General features: G+C 44.6%; 1 protein-coding gene across 6 annotated transcripts in view; it reads left to right on the top strand.

Annotated features, from left to right (window-relative positions):
• TSC2 (TSC complex subunit 2) overlaps positions 1-22,474 on the top strand; it is a 36,452-nt gene that overhangs the window by 5,847 nt on the left and 8,131 nt on the right. For 3 of the 6 annotated variants that reach the window (XM_075565725.1, XM_075565724.1, XM_075565722.1), the window contains 30 exons: positions 601-711; positions 1,190-1,334; positions 1,728-1,845; positions 1,957-2,005; positions 2,395-2,520; positions 3,071-3,144; positions 4,187-4,313; positions 4,780-4,923; positions 7,807-7,944; positions 8,209-8,312; positions 9,187-9,268; positions 9,993-10,148; positions 10,428-10,532; positions 10,674-10,796; positions 11,062-11,168; positions 11,700-11,856; positions 12,005-12,127; positions 12,499-12,633; positions 13,304-13,493; positions 14,347-14,440; positions 14,649-14,751; positions 14,833-14,927; positions 16,448-16,570; positions 17,490-17,654; positions 18,170-18,322; positions 18,676-18,788; positions 19,414-19,611; positions 20,150-20,365; positions 20,964-21,032; positions 22,197-22,351. In XM_075565725.1, coding sequence (XP_075421840.1) covers positions 601-711; positions 1,190-1,334; positions 1,728-1,845; positions 1,957-2,005; positions 2,395-2,520; positions 3,071-3,144; positions 4,187-4,313; positions 4,780-4,923; positions 7,807-7,944; positions 8,209-8,312; positions 9,187-9,268; positions 9,993-10,148; positions 10,428-10,532; positions 10,674-10,796; positions 11,062-11,168; positions 11,700-11,856; positions 12,005-12,127; positions 12,499-12,633; positions 13,304-13,493; positions 14,347-14,440; positions 14,649-14,751; positions 14,833-14,927; positions 16,448-16,570; positions 17,490-17,654; positions 18,170-18,322; positions 18,676-18,788; positions 19,414-19,611; positions 20,150-20,365; positions 20,964-21,032; positions 22,197-22,351 — 3,798 coding nt within the window. The remainder of the gene's footprint in view (positions 1-600; positions 712-1,189; positions 1,335-1,727; positions 1,846-1,956; positions 2,006-2,394; positions 2,521-3,070; positions 3,145-4,186; positions 4,314-4,779; positions 4,924-7,806; positions 7,945-8,208; positions 8,313-9,186; positions 9,269-9,992; positions 10,149-10,427; positions 10,533-10,673; positions 10,797-11,061; positions 11,169-11,699; positions 11,857-12,004; positions 12,128-12,498; positions 12,634-13,303; positions 13,494-14,346; positions 14,441-14,648; positions 14,752-14,832; positions 14,928-16,447; positions 16,571-17,489; positions 17,655-18,169; positions 18,323-18,675; positions 18,789-19,413; positions 19,612-20,149; positions 20,366-20,963; positions 21,033-22,196; positions 22,352-22,474) is intronic. The other 3 variants (XM_075565726.1, XM_075565723.1, XM_075565727.1) reach the window with 3 other exon arrangements.

Here is a 22,474-nt window from a genome sequence, read left to right as displayed (position 1 = left end):
TATTATCTTTAACTGTTCATGAACTGTCTTTAAATGTGTAACACTGTCCATTAATTTACCAATGTATTATTATCACAACTGTGCCCAGGACATACTTCAAAACCTACATACTCTAATATAATAGGGGGGGTGGAGGAGTGTTATGTAGCCAGAATTCCACCCATTGCAGTGCAGCAATGTTTAACTGCATTTCCATCTTTGTATATAATGTGTAAGCTCTTAAAATCTGAATCAGACTGTAGCACGTTCAAAATAGGGACTTGATCAATACGTTCTCTGATTCACCTACATTTCTGAAGTCCGCCCAAATACTGTATGTATGTTTGTTTTTTTGTTTGTTTGTTTTTTGTTTTTACTGGCCACTCAAGATTAAAAAAATAAAGTTTAATGGTTAGTACAGTAGTCCTTTCTTTTAAGCGAGACAAATTACAGGGTGCACATGAGGTCTTGGCTGGCGATTTGGTACGTATGTCTGCGTTGAAAGAACTCGAACATGCTGTACAAGTGAAACATGACATGAGTCCTTTCATCACTTTGCCAACAGTCTCTCCCAAATAAACAGGTAAAGTGCTAGTATCCTTTTTATCATTGTCCCTGCAGCACGCGGTAGAGGCCATCTGGAAAGTGGTAGCTGACCTTTTGCAGCCTGAGCAGCCTGCGGAAGCAAGACATGCTGTTCTCCAGCTACTCAGATCCCTAGTTCTTGGACAGGTAATTGACTGATGCATGACGTGATTATTACATGTTCCCATAGTCCAAATATATCTATCTCTATCCCATTATCTTTTCAGGATGTTTTTCAAGCTCAATTAACATAATCTGATACGATAATTTATAATCAGGGTTTTCTCCTCCTGTGAGAACAGAGCTGAGCTCTGAATGTGTGATGTTGACAAAGAAGCTGATAAAATAGTAATAATTACCAGTTTGCACCACAGTTCTAAAGATGTTCGTGTTTAAAGGCAGTGCAATGGAAAACCATTCCATCATTTAACATCTATAGCAAGCGCCATGCTGAGCAAGTTTCACCTGTTAGATGTAAGTTTTAGTCTGGGGAGTCAATGTCAGATGTTTTTGATAGAGGACCAAACATTTTATGTGACACACACACACGGCAACTTTTCCGAAAGTCCTATAGCAAATGGCTTTGATTTTTAACTGCCTTTGGTATGCCCATGTGTTTTAATAGGGTGAAAGACTAGGGTTCCTTCGTGCGCATTTCTTCCGAGTCATAAAGAATTACCCCTCTAATGAAGACCTCAGTGAGAGACTGGAAGTGTTCAAAGCTCTCACTGACAATGGACGAGAGACGACATACCTTGAAGAGGAACTGGGTAGGTGCAATAGTTTTTGTATTGCCAGTTAAGGTTAAGGCTGCTTCATTCACCCAATAAATAACACAAGCTCTTCATAACTCTGTCATGGTGATGCGTGTTCCCCTGGCTGTTCTAGCTTGCATGTTGTAATATATTGGGTGCACAATCAAAGAATCATGGAAAATGACATTTGGTTTTACAATAGTCTATTGATGTCTGAGGAACAAGCCAAGGCAAAAATGGTATCGCAGCCCATAGGGCTTTATAGCGGGTATGGTTAATGTGTTGACTGTGAGCCGGATATGTATCTGCTGCCAATGTCTCTGTAATATCTACTGTATGAGCAGCCTTTTAATGCATCTCTTCTGCCATCGCTAAATATCTCTCATACTCCTCTTCCATTCTTTCTAGCGGAGTTTGTCCTCCAGTGGATGGAAATTGGTTTAACTCCTGAATTCTTGCTTGTGCTGGTGAATCTGGTGAAGTTTAACAGCTGTTACCTGGAACAGTACATTGCTGCGATGGTGCAGTAAGAACTTCAATATTCTCTGCATTGTAGCCTTTTCCACCCCCACATATTGTACTTTCCATTATGCTTTTGATTTGACCGCGATAAATGTCTGTTTTCTCTCCTGTGCAGAATGATTTGCCTCCTCTGTAACCGTACCACACTCTCCTATGACATCGAGGTGAGGAATGATTTATTTATTTTAAGCCTGCTTTTATTGAGGCGATCATGTTTTATTAGCGGTGTGAACCTCTGGCACAGCAGTGAGAACAGACAGTCAGGCGTCTTATATATATTTTTTTCTGATAAGATTCTAAGCGTTATGGCAAAATATTTCAGGATTTAGACTTTTTGTAAAAGGTTAACTTCCAAGAAAACAGTGAGGACATGTCCTGGAATGGGGTTAGCGGAACAAATCCAAGTAAAGCCGATTCAAACTGTAGGTAGTTTTGGAGCAAACATTGAATACATTATAATTATTTTTTGTTAAATGTCCCTCTGTTATTTTGCTGGGTCGCCATTTCTCCGATGCTTAGGTTTGCTGCTGCTTGGATTCCCCTTTTTCTGTAGGTCTCCTTAAAGGTTTTGGACGCCGTGGTCTGCTACAACTGTCTCCCATCAGAGAGTATTCCCACATTTATTATCACCCTGTGCCGAACCATCAACGTGAAGGAGCTCTGTGAGCCCTGCTGGAAGGTGAGGCATCTCGTTCCCTTGTTAATCCCTTTTTTGTACCATGCCAAGGTAACTGCAATGCTGGAGTATGCTAGTGGGTGATCCTTTGACATGGGTGTGAGCCATTGCACAGCCTAAAGTGCAATGCATAGTAACGTCGGAGGCCCCTCTGACCTATCTGGGATCTGCTGATGGACATGATATAAAGCGGACAATAAAATATATCGAGTTCTCTTCTGTAGAATGAAAGCGAAGGAGGATCTCACTAGACTTGGTAGAGAATTAAAGTTCTAGCATAAGACTGATGTACGGGTGGGAGACTTGTTTAATTGTCTAGAAAAATAACCCATCTCTGGAACCAAGAAGGAAAGCGTTAATGTTGGCGACTGAGCTTTTTATGTCGCCTTTTACAAGCTAAAGTAAAGATGACTTTATTGTATGATCAATCGCTGGTGGAAAATACAACAATGACTACAGGGATGTTATTTTTGTCCTATGATCATTTGTATTGCTTTTGTTCTGTGACCTTGTTACCTGGAATAAAAAGCAGGAGTTATGTTTGTCTCTTCAGCTGATGCGAAACCTCCTGGGGACCCACCTTGGCCACAGCGCTATTTATACCATGTGCCGGATCATGGAGGATAGGTATGAATCTGCAGTGATTGCACCCATAGCCAGGATACTGCACCAGAATGAAAAGCCTGGTAGTTTTAGATGCTGGCCTCTGAAGTGGAAGATGACAGTGCCATCTCTGCGTGATCTGAACTTTATCTTCTCGTGACTCATGTCCTAGATCAAGGGTGGCCAACTCCATTCCTCAAGGGCCACCAACAGGTCAGGTTTTCGGGATATCCCTGTATCAGCACAGATTGTGCAGTCGAAGACTTGGCCACCTGTGCTGAAGCAGGAATACCCTGAAGACCTGTTGGTGGCCCTTGAGGACTGGAGTTGGTCACCCCTGTCGTAGAATATTAATATCATTAAATCCTCTGCTGCCCCTGCCCCACCTCCCTTTTTTTTACACACACATGGGTGGGAATGGGCTCCCCAGAGCTGAAATGATCGTGAGGTCCCTGTAGCTCTGGTTCCCATACATACCGTCAAAGGTGCCGCTTGTATTTCCACATATTTAAATCACCCTTGTCACAGGCTAATCGGAAGCCATGACTGCTAATGTTGCGGCTTCCTAGTGGTCGGCATAAGGTGATAGATGTACATTTTACTTCTCCGGGAGTAGACGGTACTGGTGGCTCCTTTCCAGGTATGGGTTCTGGGAACACTGAGGTCCCTGTAGCGGAGAATAGCGGTATTTGGCTCTGGCTCTGGTTCCCACCCAGGTAAAAAAAAACCTTGAGGGTGAGGTAGAGGGAACTGTTCCATTAAGTCGCCTGTCCTGGTATGTGCAGCTTCTGTTATCAATGGGTTGAGGTCTTCTTTTTATAGCACGTTCTTAATATTAAATATGATTCTGCATATTGCGGATTCTGTGACTTGCACGTAAGGGATTATTCTTCAAGGAGTTGCAATCGAGGGAAGAGTTTCCATCTGGACATATTACCTTGAGATATCACATGGCCTTTTGTGGCTTTTCCTGTTGCTTGTGTATTTTTTTTATTGTGCATGGCATGGCCCACTGATAGCTCATCTACACTGTTACTTCCCTCTAACTCGTCAATGTCCCTGCCAGAGTCTACATGGAGGATGCCGCCTTGCTGAGAGGAGCCGTGTTCTTTGTGGGGATGGCTTTATGGGGAGCGCACAGACTGTTCTCTCTCAAGAACTCCCCCACATCTGTGCTCCCCTCCTTCCTCAAGGTACATCTGATGAAAGCCTCTTATTCAGGAACCCAACCTACATCCCTAAAAAAAAATATGCTCCCATATTATGCAATTCTGACCATGATGCACTTCTATTTAACTTCACTGCATTCTGCTTAAAAAAAGAGACACGAAAGCAAACGGTACCCTGAAATAATGACCGCTGTTCTAAATGCGTCCTAGCTCTGTGCAACAAGTAGGGAAACCCCTTCAACTTGAACGTGTAGTTCGACTTTATATAAATTAAACTGCACCTGTTACAGAAGTGAAAAACACCCAGCGTTAGCAGGGCCTTTAACTCTTCTGTGTGTGTGTTTGTGTACTTTCTTTTGTAAGTGGACCAGGTTTTGCAATAAGAAGATCCATATCATCGATTGCTCTCTGCTATGAAACCCTTGAGCGCAACAGGTCATTCGAGGGGTTATTGAATAATGTGCGACTGACCCATTATTTTCCTCTTCAGGCCATGACTTGCCCGAATGCAGTTGTGTCCTTTGAAATTGTCCTATCCATCACACGACTCATCAAGAAGTACGGAAGGGATCTGCAGGCTGTCACGTGGGATGTGCTTTTGGATATCATCGATCAGTTATTCCTGCAGCTCCCGGTAATGTAGCAGTCAGGGGAGTCCCACAATCCTGGGGGTCATCTCACATTTTTTCTGCAACCGGACATGTTTTATTCAATGAATAAGTCCAGCACTGCAGTCTGATTGGGAGTGGTTAGTAGTGTGTTATCTCTTAACCTAAACCCTTCACTTTCGGCAAAGTGGTTGGCACAGTGTAGCTTCTTTTGACATCAGTGGGTAATCCGAACCCATCTAACCCAACTTCATGGGGCCTTCAGTGTTATAGCAGCTCAAACCTTTAGTCCTCTTTACGATTCCTTGTGGCAGGAAGCAGCATAAGATACTGACAGTTTCCAAATACCTGCAGGGACTTGTTTGACCTTGCAGTCCTTATCTGCTATCTGTTTCTATAGGCATGGGGAAAAAAGCCTTAAAATATATATAAACAAACAAACAAAAGATTCCCCCTTGAATGCACTCGGATAGATCAATATGTAATAATAGAATATATTAAAATCCTTTTAAGCAATGATAAAATAGTTGTTGTATAGAGGGGTGTGGTACAAAAATCCAGGGCCACCCCCTAAGGACATACCAAACAGTCTTCCTACAAAATTAAATACGGACGGTAGCTGAAAGGATCACTGCATCCAATCCCATTGGCTAAAATGCCATGGTATACATTGTGAAATTCCTGCAGAACAAAGTGCTATCCCATGGTGAGGATGCACTAATGTCTAAAAAAAATCACCCGTCTTTAATGAAATAAGGCTGCTGATGCTAAATCTGGAGGAAATAAATACCCTAGCAATAAAGTGCAGTACCAAATCAGGCTGACTATATTAATTAGCCTGTCAAACCTATTGTGATGATGCAGATCCAAGAAAACAGCGTGAATATCACACTACAAACACAGTCAAATTAGTATATATGGTTAACATGCTGAAATGGAAAAACACCTAGCAAATATATATATATATATAGTACTGTAAAGGGCTAGCACAAAATGTGCATATGTAATGCCCTGAGGCACGGTTCACCGACCGTATCAAGTTATAGCCTCGTGAACAGAAAACTATATAAAAAACATTAGCTTTTATATTTAAAGCAATGCATGAGATAATCACATATATCAAGGGAATAGCTAGTGTCCTCCATATAACAAAACCACTGAGTATGAGTCTCATAGAAAGTATATATGCTGATTAGTCAGAGTCAGACTCATGGTACAGCAGTTAAAGTCAAAACACTACCGCATCACACACATATATACACAGGGTCTCAATATGTAGCAACCACATAGTGTAAAACTTGCAAACATAGAGACACTTAATATCGTAAATATCCCCCCTCAGGGCAAAATAGCATGATGTCTGCACAAAAGGCTATAGAAACGATACACTTAGCTTGATTTAAAATGTATCAGTAGCTGCAATATGCTGCCCAAAAGGAGTGGGGGGGAACAGGAGACTGCAATAGCGGAACAGCCGTGGTATAGCTGGAGTCGCTGGAGCGCATGTCAGTGGAGACCGTCCTGTAGGGTGACGTCACGCCGTGTGATCACCTGACGCACGTTTCGCGTCTGTTCTATACATATGCCACGCTCAATAGCACTCCATTTTGACACATATACATATATATATTTTGTGGCGGCTCAGGGGTTTCCAAAAAGAGCTTGCTGGGGTTCTGTGTTTTGTGTCTCTATGTTTGCAAGTTTTACACTATGTGGTTGCTACATATTGAGACCCTGTGTATATATGTGTGTGATGCGGTAGTGTTTTGACTTTAACTGCTGTACCATGAGTCTGACTCTGACTAATCAGCATATATACTTTCTATGAGACTCATACTCAGTGGTTTTGTTATATGGAGGACTCTAGCTATTCCCTTGATACATGTGATTATCTCATGCATTGCTTTAAATATAAAAGCTAATGTTTTTTTTATATCGTTTTCAGTTCACGAGGCTATAACTTGATACGGTCGGTGAACCGTGCCTCAGGGCATTACATATGCACATTTTGTGCTAGCCCTTTACAGTACTATATATATATATATATATATATTTGCTAGGTGTTTTTCCATTTCAGCATGTTAATCATATATACTAATTTGACTGTGTTTGTAGTGTGATATTCACGCTGTTTTCTTGGATCTGCATCATCACAATAGGTTTGACAGGCTAATTAATATAGTCAGCCTGATTTGGTACTGCACTTTATTGCCAGGGTATTTATTTCCTCCAGATTTAGCATCAGCAGCCTTATTTCATTAGAGACTGGTGATTTTTTAGACATTAGTGCATCCTCACCATGGGATAGCACTTTGTTCTGCAGGAATTTCACAATGTATACCATGGCATTTTAGCCAATGGGATTGGATGCAGTGATCCTTTCAGCTACCGTCCGTATTTAATTTTGTAATACAATGTTTGGGGAAGGGGAAAGGGATAGGGGACCCTCGCAATTTTGTAGGAAGACTGTTTGGTATGTCATTAGGGGGTGGCCCTGCATTTTTGTACCACACCCCTCTATACAACAACTATTTTATCATTGATTAAAAGGATTTTAATATATTCTATTATTACATATTGATCTATCCGAGTGCATTCAAGGGGGAATCTTTTGTTTGTTTGTTTCTATTATCCCTTGTCCCCTTTTGCACCTGTATATGATACTCACTATTAATTCATTACCTTTTCTACTTTAGCTGATGCGGGAGCCTCCCTTCCCCCCCTCTCCTCCCCCTCCCTTGGTTTTCAGTCCTTAAAATATATCCTCTGAATTAATAGCGTTCAGTGACATATTAATATGTAGTGGCCACCGTCGGCCCCTCACTTGGCAAGAGTTACATCTGTTTTTATTGGGCACATTTGCCCGTGCGTTTTCATCTGTGAACATCTCCATAACTCTGTTCTTCCAGTTGTTGAGTAGTCAGGAGTTGAAGGTCATAGTGCATGACCTCATGACCTCCGTGGAGGAGCTTTATGACCAGAAGGATTTCCATGGATCCGACGAGCGTTTTTTTGAAATGGTGGAGAAATGCTCTGAGGAGAGACCCGTAAGTACCCCCCATAATATTCCCACTGCCATGGAAGAGCAGCTCTCTGGGGGAAGACGCTGGTCTCTGAAGTGAGACCACATACACATTTCCTCCGACCTTTGAACAACTTGTCATGTGGCCTTATCCATATTTTACCAACTACGCTAATCATAGGACAGCACTGTAATGTCACAAAGTGTCCTGTCCCAACTCACAATGTCCCCCCTCCCCCCCTCTCGTGTTCATTTCCCTGTTTACATCATTCATTTCTTCTCTTGATAGGAAGCGTCTGTTGTCAATCTGATAACGTACAGAGCTCAGTCCATTCACCCTGGGAAGGAAGGCTGGGTCATGGATCTGCAGAAACTCATGGACCGATTTTTCAGGCAAGAACGGGGGGCGTTTTGCTCGGGTTTCTTGGCTGAAGTGACATATTTTAACCATTCTCTGCTGTTCATGTTAGATCTGTTCATTCAACGAGAGTGGGGTGTGCACCGGAGTTACTAACCTATGTGTGGGACAATTAAACTCTGTTTTCTTGATGGTAAAAGACCAAGGGCGATTAAAAGGGGTGAAAATCTAAGATCCCATTTACCACACAGACTTCCACACTGGGTGTCTGAAAAACACATACATTTAATGCCATCTTACTGCCCTTATTAGCGCAGTAATTACTAGTGCGTCTCAAAGGATCCGTCAAAGTGAATGTACTAAAATATACTTAAAATAACAAAGATATGAAGAATGGTAATTTCTAAAAGACATGGCGTGGATTTACCTTTAAAATGGTTTTCTCAAACCCAGAGGTTTCTAACTCCAGTCCTCGAGGATCACGAACCATGCAGGTTTTGAGAATATCCCCGCTTCAGCACAGGTGGCTCAGTCCTTGCTTCAGCACAGGTGGCTCAGTCCTTGCTTCAGCACAGGTGGCTTGACTGAGCCTTTGGAGACACCTGTGCTGAAGCTGGGATATCCTGGAAACCTGGCCTGTTGGGGGGGGATTGAGCACACCTGCTCTAAACCAGAGGTTTTCAACTCCAGTCCTCAAGGCTCACTAAACGTGCAGGTGTTAAGGCCATCCTATCTAGCACAGGAAGCCCAATCATTTGCACTGAACCAGCTGTGCTCAAGCGGGGATATCCTTAGAGTCCGCCATATTGGTGCTCCTTGAGGACTGGAGTTGGGAACCTCTGCTCTAAACACATTTACCCTGACTAGTTTCATCGCAGTTCTGTTATTGTGTCTCTTTTTTTAATTTAGGAACGAGTCTCGGAGCGTTGTCCGCATTAAGGTTTTGGATGTTTTGTCCTTCACTCTCAGCATCAATCGGCAGTTTTATGAGGTTTGCTAGTTTGTTTTTTTTAAATACATCTATTCTCTCTGTAAGGTCATTTATATGATGAAAGCAAAAGAGAATATTGTGACTATTGGTCACAGAGTATCTTCTATTTCACATTATGATTTTCTGCTCTTTTAATGCCAAAAATGTCCCATAAATAGTGTTATGCATAATATTCTGTTCTGGGATTTTGAGCTTTTGCACGACATAAATCGGCACTGAAATGCTCGCTAATGTTTAACTAATTAGAAAGTATTCAACATTGCCAAATAACCAGAGTTTGCCGGCAGATAGAAACCCACCAAGTCTGCCCAATTCCCGACTGGTTTTACAACCTCAGACCCGTTGCTTTCTTTCCCCTTGAGTTTCTCCCAGGCATATTTTGAATTCCATTACTGGTATTGGCCTCTGTTTGGAGACTGTTCCACAAATCCACCGCCCTTTTTTGTGAATAAGGCCTTTTTTCTCACCCTGGAAATAATATTAAACATATTTTTTTGCAAGCCCTTTTTTTAACATGGGTGGTTTCTTTAGGAACGCTGAGCAGAACTTCTTGTGCGTCCAGGAAACTTGGACATGCGGTTCTGTTCCTGAGACTTGCGTGATGTACTGTTACACTGCATTTAACATTAAATGAATGCTTAATAATAATAAATAATAATAATATTATTATTGCCCTTTGTTCCAAGAAGGAAAGACCTGTCCAACCCTCAGAATCTTGTTTCAGGAGGAACTCATTGAAAAAGTAGTTACCTGTCAGCTGGCCCATATCCCGGAGGATAAAGACCACCAGGTCCGGAAACTGGCCACCCAGCTCCTTGTAGACCTGGCCGAATGCTGCCACTCGTGTCACTTTAACAGCTTGATGGATATAATAGAGAAGGTGAGGGTTTAATGAGCGCTTGTGGACTGGGCAGCAGACCAGCACATGAGGGTCGTGTTGGGGAGAAATCCCCTTCTCCGGCTACATGAAACAATGACATTTAGTGATCCATGTCCCATACATATCCCGTTCTGATTGTGGAAGATTGTGCGGAGTAGCCATCATCCACAAAACCTTGCGTTCAAGGGCTGGGTCAGAATGTCACAATGGTGTGGATTCAAGTTGACCCCACTGTGAAGTTAGCTGTAGTGCTCCTTAATCCTCTAATTTTTTTTACAGGTGGTTACCCGTCCTTTGTCTACACCTGCTGATTCCGGGGAGCGCGATGCTTCCGCTCTGGAAGATGTGAAAACTGCAGTCCTGGGGTTGGTGGTTATCCTGCAGGTGAGTAACGTGGGGGGAGAGGGGGGAGCGTGCCCTCAATATTGCTGGCCTTTTGCTGATGGGGAGGAGGGCAGTGTGTTGCTGGCTTCTCTTTGCGGGACTTGCTCATTCATCTCTCTTGTGTATCTCCTTCCTCTGCAGACCAAAGTGTACTGTCTGCCTGCCACCCACGCCATGCGTGTGTACGAGATGCTGATTAACCATATCCAGCTCCACTACAAATACTTGTATAGCTCTCCTATCGCCTGCAGCATCCGGCTTCAGGTAAATCTCCCCAGTATAGGGAGAGCTGCTTACACAACCTGTTATAATATGAACAATGGCAATACTCGTCTCACGTCGGCGCTATTAATGGACGCCACAGAACATACACCCTTTTATTCTGGTGAATAAGTATACATTTGATATTTTAGACTATTCATGTGAAAACAACGGATGTCTAACATAAGTATTATTTCCTTCTCGGGGTGTTTATGAGCATGATCTCTCTTTGCTGGAATGTCTGTCACTGTTTTGTTTCCTAATAAAGGTGTTTGACTTCCTCCTGCTCCTTCGAGCGGACTCCCTGCGACGTATAGGACTCCCCAACAAAGAGGGCGCCGTCCGGTTCAGTCCTTACTGCCTGTGCGACTCCGTGTATGTGTCTTTTATGTTATACAATCCTGAACAGCTGATGTTCTTTCACAGGGGTTACAATATAAAAGCTTCTAAAGTGTCACCGCTGGTTGTGAGGGTAATAAGGCACATCCGGAGTTTGGTTACCGCTAAGTATGTAACCAGTGATGATGCATTGGACCACTAAATTTGGGAGTACATCAATGGTAATCAAACTCCTATATACTGCTTTTACACTGAAAACTGGAATTAGTGGATAATACAGGTAGTATAACAGAACACAGGTTTCCAGCCTCCCAAAGGGTCTCTCTTACAGGCCAGCCTCCCCCAACCAAGGGTCTCTCTTACAGGCCAGCCTCCCCCAAGGGTCTCTCTTACAGACCTTGGCAAATTTCACTGAGATTGCTGATGATCACAAAGTGTGTGTGTGTGTGTGTGTGTGTGTGTACATACATGCATACATATACTCACTGGTAATGCCAGTGTTTATAAGAGACTTGATCCTCTTCTTCTCCTCCTTCCCCCAAACTCCCCCCCCCCCCCCCCCCCCAGGAGTGAGCCTGAGAAAAGGCCCTCGGATAGGAAGCCTGCTGGCACTTTGTCCCCACCTGCTGGTAGCCCCAACCTCCCGTCGCAGAGCAGTGGTCAACGCATGGGCTATCTGCCATACTCTCTGGCCTTTGGGAACCTCCTGCAGTGCCTTAAGCAGGTACGTCTTCCGAGACACACACAGCCAGGGCTGCTTTTTTTGCCTTTGCCTTTGGCTACGTACAAGTGGATCCCCCTCTGAGCGGTGCATCTGCAGCTCTGCGGCAACCCATTGCCTCTCATTGCCTGACTGCAGCCTCTCCCTTCAGGAGGCTGACTGGAAGGTGCTGAAGCTGGTTCTCAATAAACTACCAGAGTCTCTCCGCTACAAAGTTCTCATTCTGTCGTCTCCTTGCAACATTGATCAGCTGTCTGTGTCTCTCTGCACCATGGTAAGTACCAACATTCTCTGCCGACTTCTCTTCACGGATAGAGCTGCTCAGGCGGAAAGCGAATGATAAAAAGTGGTGCCACCACTAAGGGAATACGTAGGGAGGAAAGTGGAGATGGGTTTGACCAGAGGTGGCCAACTCCAGTCCTCAAGGGCTACCAACAGGTTGGGTTTTAAGGATATCCCTGCTTCAGCACATGTGGCTGTCATTCTGACTGAGCCATCTGTACTGAAGCAGGGAGATCCTTAAAACCCAACCTGTTGGTGGCTCTTCAGGACTGGAGTTGGCCACCCCTGTGCTAGACTATTTAAAATGAGTCACTTCCAGCAAAAAGACCGTCTTGGTAATTTCAGTGCTGTCTTCTTTCTCAGCTCATGGATAGGAAAGCAAGTGAGCGTCTGTACAATACAGCAGATGGCTTTTCTCGCACTGATCTGCAACTGGCGGTGGTTCCTGTACTGACTGCATTAACTTCATACCACAATTACTTAGAGGTCACCAAACAGGTACCTTTGTGTGTTGGGATAACCATGAGCGGTTAGGATCTGGAATGGAGCAGTGGTTTCTAAACCTCTAAAAATGATGCCTCTTGGCACGTGACCGTGTTCCCATAGCAATCCAAAAGTTGGTGCAGGAGATAAAATTTTCTCATATTTATATTTGGGGGTTAGTTCCCGTTCAACTGTTTTTGGGCCAGTAATGGCCTAAATAGCTGCTTGGGCACATAAAGATTCTATAGAGCCGGGGTGCGCAAACTGGGGGGTGCGCAAGATTTTCCAGGGGGAGCACAGCGGTTGCAGAGATTCCGCGCTCTTCCCCAAGGCATTTCAATTAAATGCCGGGGGATCGTGTGAGGCCTCTGCAACTACACTTACCTTGTCTATGGTGACGCATCGCCATGGCAACGCGGGGTCTTTGACGCCAAAGACGAGTTAAGGAGGGGGACGCAGGGGGAAAAGTTTGCGCACCCCTGCTATAGTGTCCCAGCAGGTGGTGGGAGCTACAGAAATCCTTTCACAAAGATAGTGTTCAGTTGGGACTATTCCAATGGAGATACCAAGATGGAAGCTGATGACAGGTGCTTTGACATTGGAATGTTTTTAGCGGTATGGAGAGCAGTAGGTTTTTGTGCTAAGGTAACCCGTGAGCAATAAGTGTTTTGAATGTTGTTCTCAGCGGGACATGGTCCGGTGCTTGGAAACTGGTCTGATCTCTCGCTGTGCCAAGCAGTGTGTGGTCGCCCTCTCCATGTGCATCATAGAGATGCCCGACATCCTGATAAAGTCTCTGCCAGTGCTGATTGTCAAGCTGACTCACATCTCTGCCACTGTGAGCATGGCCATCCCCATGTTGGAATTTCTATCAAGTGAGTTATTTTGCCGCGGAACGGTTTGTGCCGATACAGCCGCTCACCAATCGGGTTTTGCTGTAGTATTTTCTCTGCAGAATCTCAGTTTGTACATAGATACACGTAGCAAAGTTTTCCTGCTACAAAACTGTGCCATAAAAATGTATCTAAGCTGGAGAACTCAAAACTACGTGGATAAGTGTGTTAAATCACAATACATACAGTTCAGCTACAGGCGCTTAACAACAAGCAAATATAAATGTACTGTATACATGTCCTTGAGTTGACAAAACTGTGCCAACAAGTGGAGACAAATCTAGCCCCAGCAAGAAATCCCGTTGAGAGCAAAGCATTATTTTTCTTTTGTTCCATTTCTTTTGCCCTAAGCCCTGCAGCCACGAAACCCCATGGCAATGATTTTAAATGTTGACACCATGGTAATTGTTTGCTGACTTTAAACCTGCAGTCCCCGCTTTCTTTTCTGTTCCTGAACCAGCGGGTCGCCCCGAGCTGATCTGCTATCCTCCTGGGTTCCTGAGATATTTGTAGTTTTGTACTTGGTGTGAGACAAAAGAAACTTCAGATATGGCCATTAAGTCACGACATTCCCAGATCTCTTGGCTGCCAGAGCTGGGCGCCCTGGTTCAGGCAATGGGAAGGGGAAAAAAACAAAGCCAAAAAAAGAGCAGTGCAGACCAATTGTGTGGATATACACATGCAACACACTCAGGATTCGTACGGGACTGGACACTTCTTGCAGCTGTGAGACTGTGTTTCATGTGTGTCTTACATTGGTTTCTCCTGGTCCAGTTTGGACTGGGTTGTTGCCAGTGTTCTGGATGTGCTGACCTGTGACCTTTTTTATTTTCAGCCCTGGTTCGGCTCCCTCACCTGTACGGGAACTTTGCAGCAGAGCAGTATGCCAGTGTGTTTGCCATCTCCCTGCCATACACCAACCCATCCAAGTAAGTCCTTCTACTAAGCCGGTGCACTCCCTGCCACCCGGCAGAGATGGTAAAGGAGAATTAAGTATAAAGATTTCAAAACGGTTGGGCCAAATGCAAGGGAATCCTAAATGTTGACAATAAGATTGCAATCGAATAAAGTAGCCCAAACGGGTAGGCTCGGAGTGTGCAATTGTCCTTATTCAGTAAGTGTCCCTGTTCCTTGTAGATTTAATCAGTACATTGTGTGCCTGGCACACCACGTCATATCCATGTGGTTCATCAGATGCAGACTTCCCCTGCGGAAAGACTTTGTACCGTACATAACAAAGGTAATTCTCACTCGCGTCTGTAAACGTAAGTGTTCCCCACTACTTAAGCTCTCCTTACTGATGTTCTGCTTCACATGGCAGGGTTTGCGTTCCAATGTTCTCCTGAGCTTTGATGATACGCCCGAGAAAGGGAGCTTCAGAGCTCGCAGCACCAGCCTGAACGAGAGGCCCAAAAGGTAGCCTGTTTTGCTTGTCTATTTTCCCCCACCGCCTAAAATAAGGCCGCATGTCCTGGTTAGCAGTTCCACCTGAGGTGTCCCAGCCTGTTAGTTGCTGGTTGTAGTTTCAGACAGGCTGTAAGCATCACAGTAACATTGTCAGACTGAGGCCAAGTGGGGATTATTTCCCGTTTGTTTTCATCAAACCCTCTTGTTAATTGTTGAGAAGGGGCCTTGGCATTTACAATTTAATTCTAATGCCTGCAGAAAATGGCAGTAGGGGGACGTGACCAATGCATAAAATAAGGTTATTGGGTTCTCCAATACATTTGCCACTAGGATTCTCCTCCAGTAGCAGAATATTTCAGTTTCTTTTGTGTTTTTATAAATACCAGCATCGGGTGAAGGGAGCCAACTGTCCTGAGCAATATTGTTGACATTTAAATGTTAACTGACGCAGCAAATGGGAAGCAACCTAGGATTTTATTAGAAATATTGATTATCCATTAAGAAGTTTGCCTCGGATTACATGTGTTTTTCCTTCCATAATAAAAACTGGTGGTAACAGTGATTTGTGAACTGAGATATATAAACAATATATTTTGCTACTTTTTTTCTGTGTGTGTTTAGTTTACTATGTTTTTAATACTTTGCAACCGGAAGGCCCAATGAGCCAATAAAATAAACCAGGCGCATAAAACAATAGTGTTTTTCCTCCATTATATTAATGTTGGGATTGGCTTGAAACTCCTTCATTGTTTGTGTCCTCTGCTCGCATTGGGTAACAACCACAGGTGAACGGGGGGGAAATCTGTTGCTAATTCCTTTTTGTTGTTAGAAGGTCCAACAGCCAAGTAACTAAACGTGTAACCGGTGTCATATTAAGCCTAGCATAGTGTTGGTAAATGTCCGGTCTTTTTATATTTTGTAATATATATCATTTTGTTTTTGTATTTATTTATTTTTCTTAAATTTCTTGCAAATTTCCACTGACTTCAAAATAAACTCTGTGTCATCTGTGAACTGTAGATTATTTCAAAAATGTATAAAATGTTAGTAGCTTTCTCCCTGGATAGAGACATTTCAGAAATGTAAAAAAAAAAATTGCTGTCCATATTAGAAACCGTGGAATTTATGCTTCTGAAATAGAGGTCAATTGACTCCATCTCTGAGATCTTTTGAGACCATCCACATTACACAGTTGGTGCAACGTTATGAAGTCCGTGTCTGCTTTGTCTTTTTTGTTTTTGCTCATAATTTTAGCTTTCATCTCATTTGTGGCATTTATTTTTTGTTCTGTTTTTGTTTTCTGTTTCTCTTCTCTATGATGTCCCCCCCCCCAAAAAAAACCTGACTTCCACGGCCTCCGGGTGAACCCACTCTACGTCTTTTTACTGGTCGTCCTGTGCGTGTGGGTGGGGTGATTATTTACCCCCTTGGGAATATGGTTTGGGTGTTGGTCACAACTGCCTTCTTGGGCTGTGGGGTATCTCCGACCCCTCCCCACCCCCCACCCCCATCTCCTTTTGAACGGGTAGCTTGAAGCTATCCAAAAACACAAAGCCGGGCTTCAGTGACTCCTCCCCAGTTAAGGAGATGAGAGACCTTTCCGAAGCCTTCCGATCTCGCAGCATCAGTGTGTCAGAACGCGCCGCGTACAGGTAGTGGCGATGTCTGGATGGGCCAATATACATGCTGTCCTCTGCACCAAGGGGGATGGGTGAATGGGATGCATGTCTGGGATCCTTGCATGGGAGATGTAGTGCCCATCCCATAACCTTTATAGCCATACCACCCAACTTGGGTTCTCTAACCCACACAGTGCACGCCAGTGCACATATTGAAAAGACTCCAAAACAATTACATAATATATTTTGTTTTGTAGATTAAAACACAAATTTTCAGAAAAGGTTGCAGTCTGATTCTGTCCCACAGGCAAGGGCCAGCTTCTAAATTTCAACCACGTCTCTCTCCTGTTTGTGTTTTTAAGTACAGCACGGCATGCATCCTTATCAAAAGTATCCAAGAGGAGAGCAGATTAGTAATTGTTACACATGTAACGTTGTGAGGGTCAGACTGTAATCTTTTCTTATCGGTTTGTAGACAATGATTTGCATGATCTGCTTGTGATGGGACTGAGGAGCATGACTTGAATTCTGCCTGAAGCAATTCCAAACAGGGAAAACCTCCTATAATCCCCTTTTTGTTCATAATTTATCTTTCCTATTTTTAATTGATTTGGAAAGGTGTGAAAATGTGGATATTCTTTCCGTAATGATTTGTGATGCCTGATGCACATCACATCGCAGAACAATGCATTGTTGGCCTTGAAACACTATGGGTCATGGTTTAGGTCTCTAACATCCTCCATGGTTCTGAACACCCCTATTTCTGACCCTCTGCTGATTAAAAGCCCTCCAGCATTGTTCTGCAGTATGTTCCAGGTTTCCCTAGCCATTAACATTTTAAAATCACACTGGAGCCTTAAAATCACAGGGGTGAACAAGTCCTGCACCATCAGTCCACGTCTAGAGCATCACCACCTCCTAACAAACCCTCGTCCCTCCCTGTCTTGCACAGCCGGATGCAAACGTCCATCACCAGCTCCAGCTTGGGCTCCGCAGATGAGAGCTCCATGGCCCAGGCTGACGACAGCTTGAAAAATCTCCACCTGGAGCTGACTGAGACCTGTCTAGACATGATGGCCAGATACGTCTTCTCCAACTTCACGGCAGTGCCCAAGAGGTGAGTCACGACTGTTTTATTTATTTTTGTGTTTTTTTACATAGGATTGAAGCAGGAGGTCTCCGGAGCTGAAACCCCATAAATTTCAGCTCCGGGTACCCCCTGCTTCTGAGATACCTCGCGTAGAGGGTGCTGGCAGCCACTCCGGCTCATTTACCCCAGCTAATGTAATGGCCGCTCTTCGTCATCCAGTGCGGCTTCCTATTGGCCCTCGTGTTTTGAAAGAAACGGCCCACTAGGGTTTACTTTATCTGCAAGATGGCGACGATCTCTTTGAATACAGCACAGACCGACAGTCTGGTCTTGGAAAAGTGTAGGCTCGTTGCAGCTTATGGTGCCTTTTTTAATGAATGAACATATACTCCCCTTTTATAGATTGACTTCAGGCTGCAAAGTCTGAGAAACAGGCCTTTTAACCCATATAACAGTTATTGTACCACAAGTTCATTGTCTCTTGTAGTCGCTCAGCCTTGTTCCTCCCTGTGCAGGGACTGATGTCTGTTCCTTGCTTGCAGGTCGCCCGTTGGAGAGTTCCTACTGGCGGGGGGGAGAACGAAGACCTGGCTAGTTGGGAACAAGCTGGTGACTGTGACAACTAGCGTAGGGACAGGGACACGGTCTCTTCTGGGCTTGGATACTGGGGAGCCACCGGGTGGCACAGAGTCCAGGTATAGCCCATTCATTTACAAACCGATGTAACATACACAGGGATGGTATTGTGCGGCGGTGTACGTGCGCACACATTCTCGAGAGCGGGATGAGATGTATTTTGGGGGGTAATCCAAATGCAGTAAATCCTGCTGCGCTGTACATTTCTGACTGAACCAGCACTGGATCACAGGGGGTCCACATATTTGCCTTCAGTTCTAACCTCATCTGTCATGGAAGGACCTGTTTCTCGGGCACAGAGTTGTTCTGACTGCAGCACAGACGTGTGCAGAACGTTCGCTAGTGATGGGTTATTTTGGAGATTTGTAATTTAAAAAATATATAATTTATTTATTTTTACCCCCTTCTAAAGCTTGGACCCAACACTACAAACAGAAAAGGTCCCAGAGGTTCCGTCCAAACTAGACCTTCTGTTGGGGAAGCAGGCTGTGCGCGCACCCCGTCACCGATACCGCTCCATGTCTGGTGAGCTCAATTTGCGGAAGGAAAATCCCCCTCCTTTCCCCTTTAGGATTTTTTACTATTGGACACTAGTACAGGAGTCTGACTGCCATCAGTTAAGTCCCTCTTATCTGGTAACCTGCCTACTGCGGTGCATTGTTACTTGTAACGCTCACTCTACTTGTGTAGTTTTGCACTGGTCTTGACGTCAAAGCTAAATTTAAGATGCAGTGACCATATAAAATCACTCCTTTTATGCCCCGTGTAGCTTCCAGTCTGGAAGGAGAGGAGTGGGGAGATGAGGAATTGTGTTTCTAGGATGAAAGGAAAGTCAGGAGAGTGTTGGCTAAGTCGGCTTAAAGTGTCTTTTAAGGACCCTTTTTAAATATATCTATTGTAGGCGAGTCTAATTGAGCGTGAAGGAGAATTCCAGAGTTGGGGGGGCAGCACAGGAAAAGTATCGGAGTGAGAGGAAGTAATAAGGGAGGTGGAGAGACGTAGATCAAGAGAAGGGGATACAAGGTTGTGCTGCTGTTAAACCCACGGTTTTCAGGCGTTCTATATTCTACACAATCTTCTGGAACTCTCTTGACATGGCCAAGTTCAGTATACGGATGGGTTGCCAGTGGTGATGTTTGTTTGTCTTCAGGAGGACATGCATTGCGAGCTGGCTCAATGGAGGGCCCCTCCCTGACATCACCTTTGGGGCATTCTGGTGGGACCCCGGTAACCAGAACGGAGAGAGCTTCCCACAGAGCACAGGTCAAGAAAGAGAAGACCACCCTGGCTGACTTTGTACCACTGCTGACACAAGGCTGGGCAGAGATTCTAGTACGCAGGCCAACAGGTAAAGTGGGGGAAAGATTAATTATGACTCTGATCCACTGTATTTGGTTATGAAGGCTCAGGCTTAATGAGCCATTTGTCTTTTCGGTGTCAGTCATGGACTTTATTGGCATCTGTGTTGCTATGTTAAGGTTCGATAAGGCTTTGTATTCTGTAGTGAAATATCTGTCTAAAGAATAATCTCCTGACTGTCTATATTGTTACGTGTGACAAAATAAACAGTGGCCCTCCTTGTCCTGTAATAGTCACCCTGCATCAGAAGTGACCACTATCCTGTATCCCTGTCACTGGTACAGGGGTGGCCAACTCCAGACCTCAACGGCCACCGTTGGGTTATCAGGATATCCCTGCTTCAGCACAGGTGGCCCAGTCTTTGAAGCAGGGATGACCTGTTGGTGGCCCATGAGGACTGGAGTTGCCCACCCCTGCTGTAGTAGAATAATGGACAAGCCCGATGGTCCCTGATGCTGGTGTTACCATCCTTCATTTGCAGTGACAATACCTGTTGCCATTGTTTTGTGTCTTGTCCTCCTCTCCAGGGAATACCAGCTGGCTGATGAGCTTGGAGAACCCTCTGAGTCCCTTCTCTTCAGACATTAACAACATGCCCCTACAGGAGCTGTCTAATGCACTGATGGCAGCTGAGCGATTTAAAGAGCACCGGGAGACCGCTCTGTACAAATCTCTCTCCATGCCGGCCTCCTCCCTGACTGCTGCCGTGCCCAAACCCTCCCTCCTCCAACGCTCAAACACAGGTGACATACTCACCGGAAGAGTCCATGGTTAACCAGTGGCATTGACCCCTGCTGTTGTATGATAGATGCTTATGGCCTTAAAATGCAGGAAGTTCTGAGAATGGTGTATTGCAGCTGATCTACCAATACATTCTCACCTCCCCTCTCTTCTCCCCCACACCCCTCCCTGCCCTCCCTTGCCCCCCCTCCCCCCCCCCACACACACCTCGTCAGAAGTGAGGTAACTCTGTTAATGACACTTCGACTGATTCATGTCAATGGTTAGCTGGTTGTTACCATGCACCAAATTGAATATGGGGTTGGTGACACTGCTTTGCACAACATTGGGGACCCTTCAGGCAGTGAGGGGATTATTAGGATGTGTCTCAGTTCATGATTGACTTAATCTATTGGGCGGCTCAAGTGCAAAGCCCTGAACCCTAATCTTTTTGGGTTTTGTTTTTTCTCCGACAAAGTGTTGCCACAAGTTTTTAATACACTCCGGTTTGATTTGACCAAGAGCACACGGCTCTATCCAAAGTTCAAAAGCTTTCTCCAGTTCCTCTACAGATAAGGCGCTGGTGGCATCTTGCAATCTGCTCTTCCTCTCCCTTTGCAGTGGCTTCTTTCTCTCTCGCCTCCCAGTCCAGTGGTCAAGGAAAGCTGCTTAGGAGCATTTCCTGGGCAGGTATATATAGCACAAAGGAAGCCTGCAGAATCATGTTTGACCCATTGACCTGTATTCCATGTATCTAACTCTCCTGTATCCTTTTCCCTTTACCAAACTCATCTGTTTTTTCTGTGTGCCTTATTGCTAACAAGGAGTGAGTTCCAGATCCAAAACGGACACCGTATCTATGTCTCGTTCATGGCATGGGGGATACTTGTATTGCATGTGTCTGGTTTCATTATCCTAACACATACTTCAGCTTCCCGCAGAGCTAAAGAACACTAAAGCTGCTACCGTTCAGTGGAGCCTGCATGCGGATATTCCCAATTACAAGGCAAACTCTCCTGTCAAAGTTTACACTTGGAAAAGCCAGCGTGTCCGCTGAACCCAAAACTATGATATTCTGGGAAATTCTGCATCACGGCTGTTAAGGCGAAAGAAGAACCACAGGTGTCGTTGTGCCCAAGCAGTGGTATTTAATGGTCTACTACAGAGGTGGCCAACTCCAGTCCTTCAGTCAAAGACTGAGCCACCTGTGCTGAAGCAGGGATATTCTGAATACCTGACCGGTTGGTGACCCTTGAGGACTGGAGTTGGCTACTCCAAGTCTGTGTCTACTCTCCTACTTACCAACGCTAGTAGTTAGTACAATTTTCAAAACCACCAATGAAATGGCCGAAAGATTTAGGAGGCTCTTTACTAAAATGTACCAGTAGCAAACCAGATATATAAATAATGTCAAATTACAGTGTCTCTTGGTGGGATTCCCTTTAATGAGGCAGGGTTATCTTTTGTGTGCTGGTGTTGCAACCAGAAAATGTAAGTAAATCCTGCCCTTGATATGAGCCTGCTTCTTCTTCATCTTCTGCTTCCTCTGCTTCTTCTACTTCTTCTGTGTTGTATGTTGATAAAAACGGCATGTCTAGTGTGAGAGCCAGTCTGTTCACTGAGGTTACCTGAGCACACATCAGAAGTTAGGGGACCATCAAATAGGCTTTCTAGAAATGTGGGAGAAATCTTGATAAGTTTACTGTTGGCAGCAGTGAAGTCTAAAAATATTTGCCCAAGGTTATCTCTTTCTAGAATGGTGTGTATGTGTTGGCTGAGAACGTTAACTCTAGGCAGAGTTGGTGATGCACGCTACTTCTCTTCATGGCGCACTGCCTTCCTCTATCTCTGCAGAATCCTCTGTTGTTCCTGAGGAAGGGACCCAGCCAGACGGGGAAGAAGTAACTTCTCCAGGTGGCTCACAAGAACTGGACGATTTTGAGGCTATAGCCAACGAGGGCACCACCCACGAGGAGAGAGTGGAGAACAGGACTGATGGGGTTAGCAGGGTGAGTTGCTGACCTATCATGGGGGAAGCCTGTGCATCCTTCCTGATATTGAGATGTTTGATCGCCTATTTAAAACCTCTTTGGTGTGCGTGTGGCTGTTAAACACCTACAGTGCAACTGTGA

Source organism: Ascaphus truei, chromosome 11 (genome assembly GCF_040206685.1).
Source record: "Ascaphus truei isolate aAscTru1 chromosome 11, aAscTru1.hap1, whole genome shotgun sequence".
Lineage (NCBI taxonomy): Eukaryota > Metazoa > Chordata > Amphibia > Anura > Ascaphidae > Ascaphus > Ascaphus truei.
Note: the sequence above shows the minus strand (reverse complement) of the source record. Positions and strands in the feature narration are given on the sequence as shown.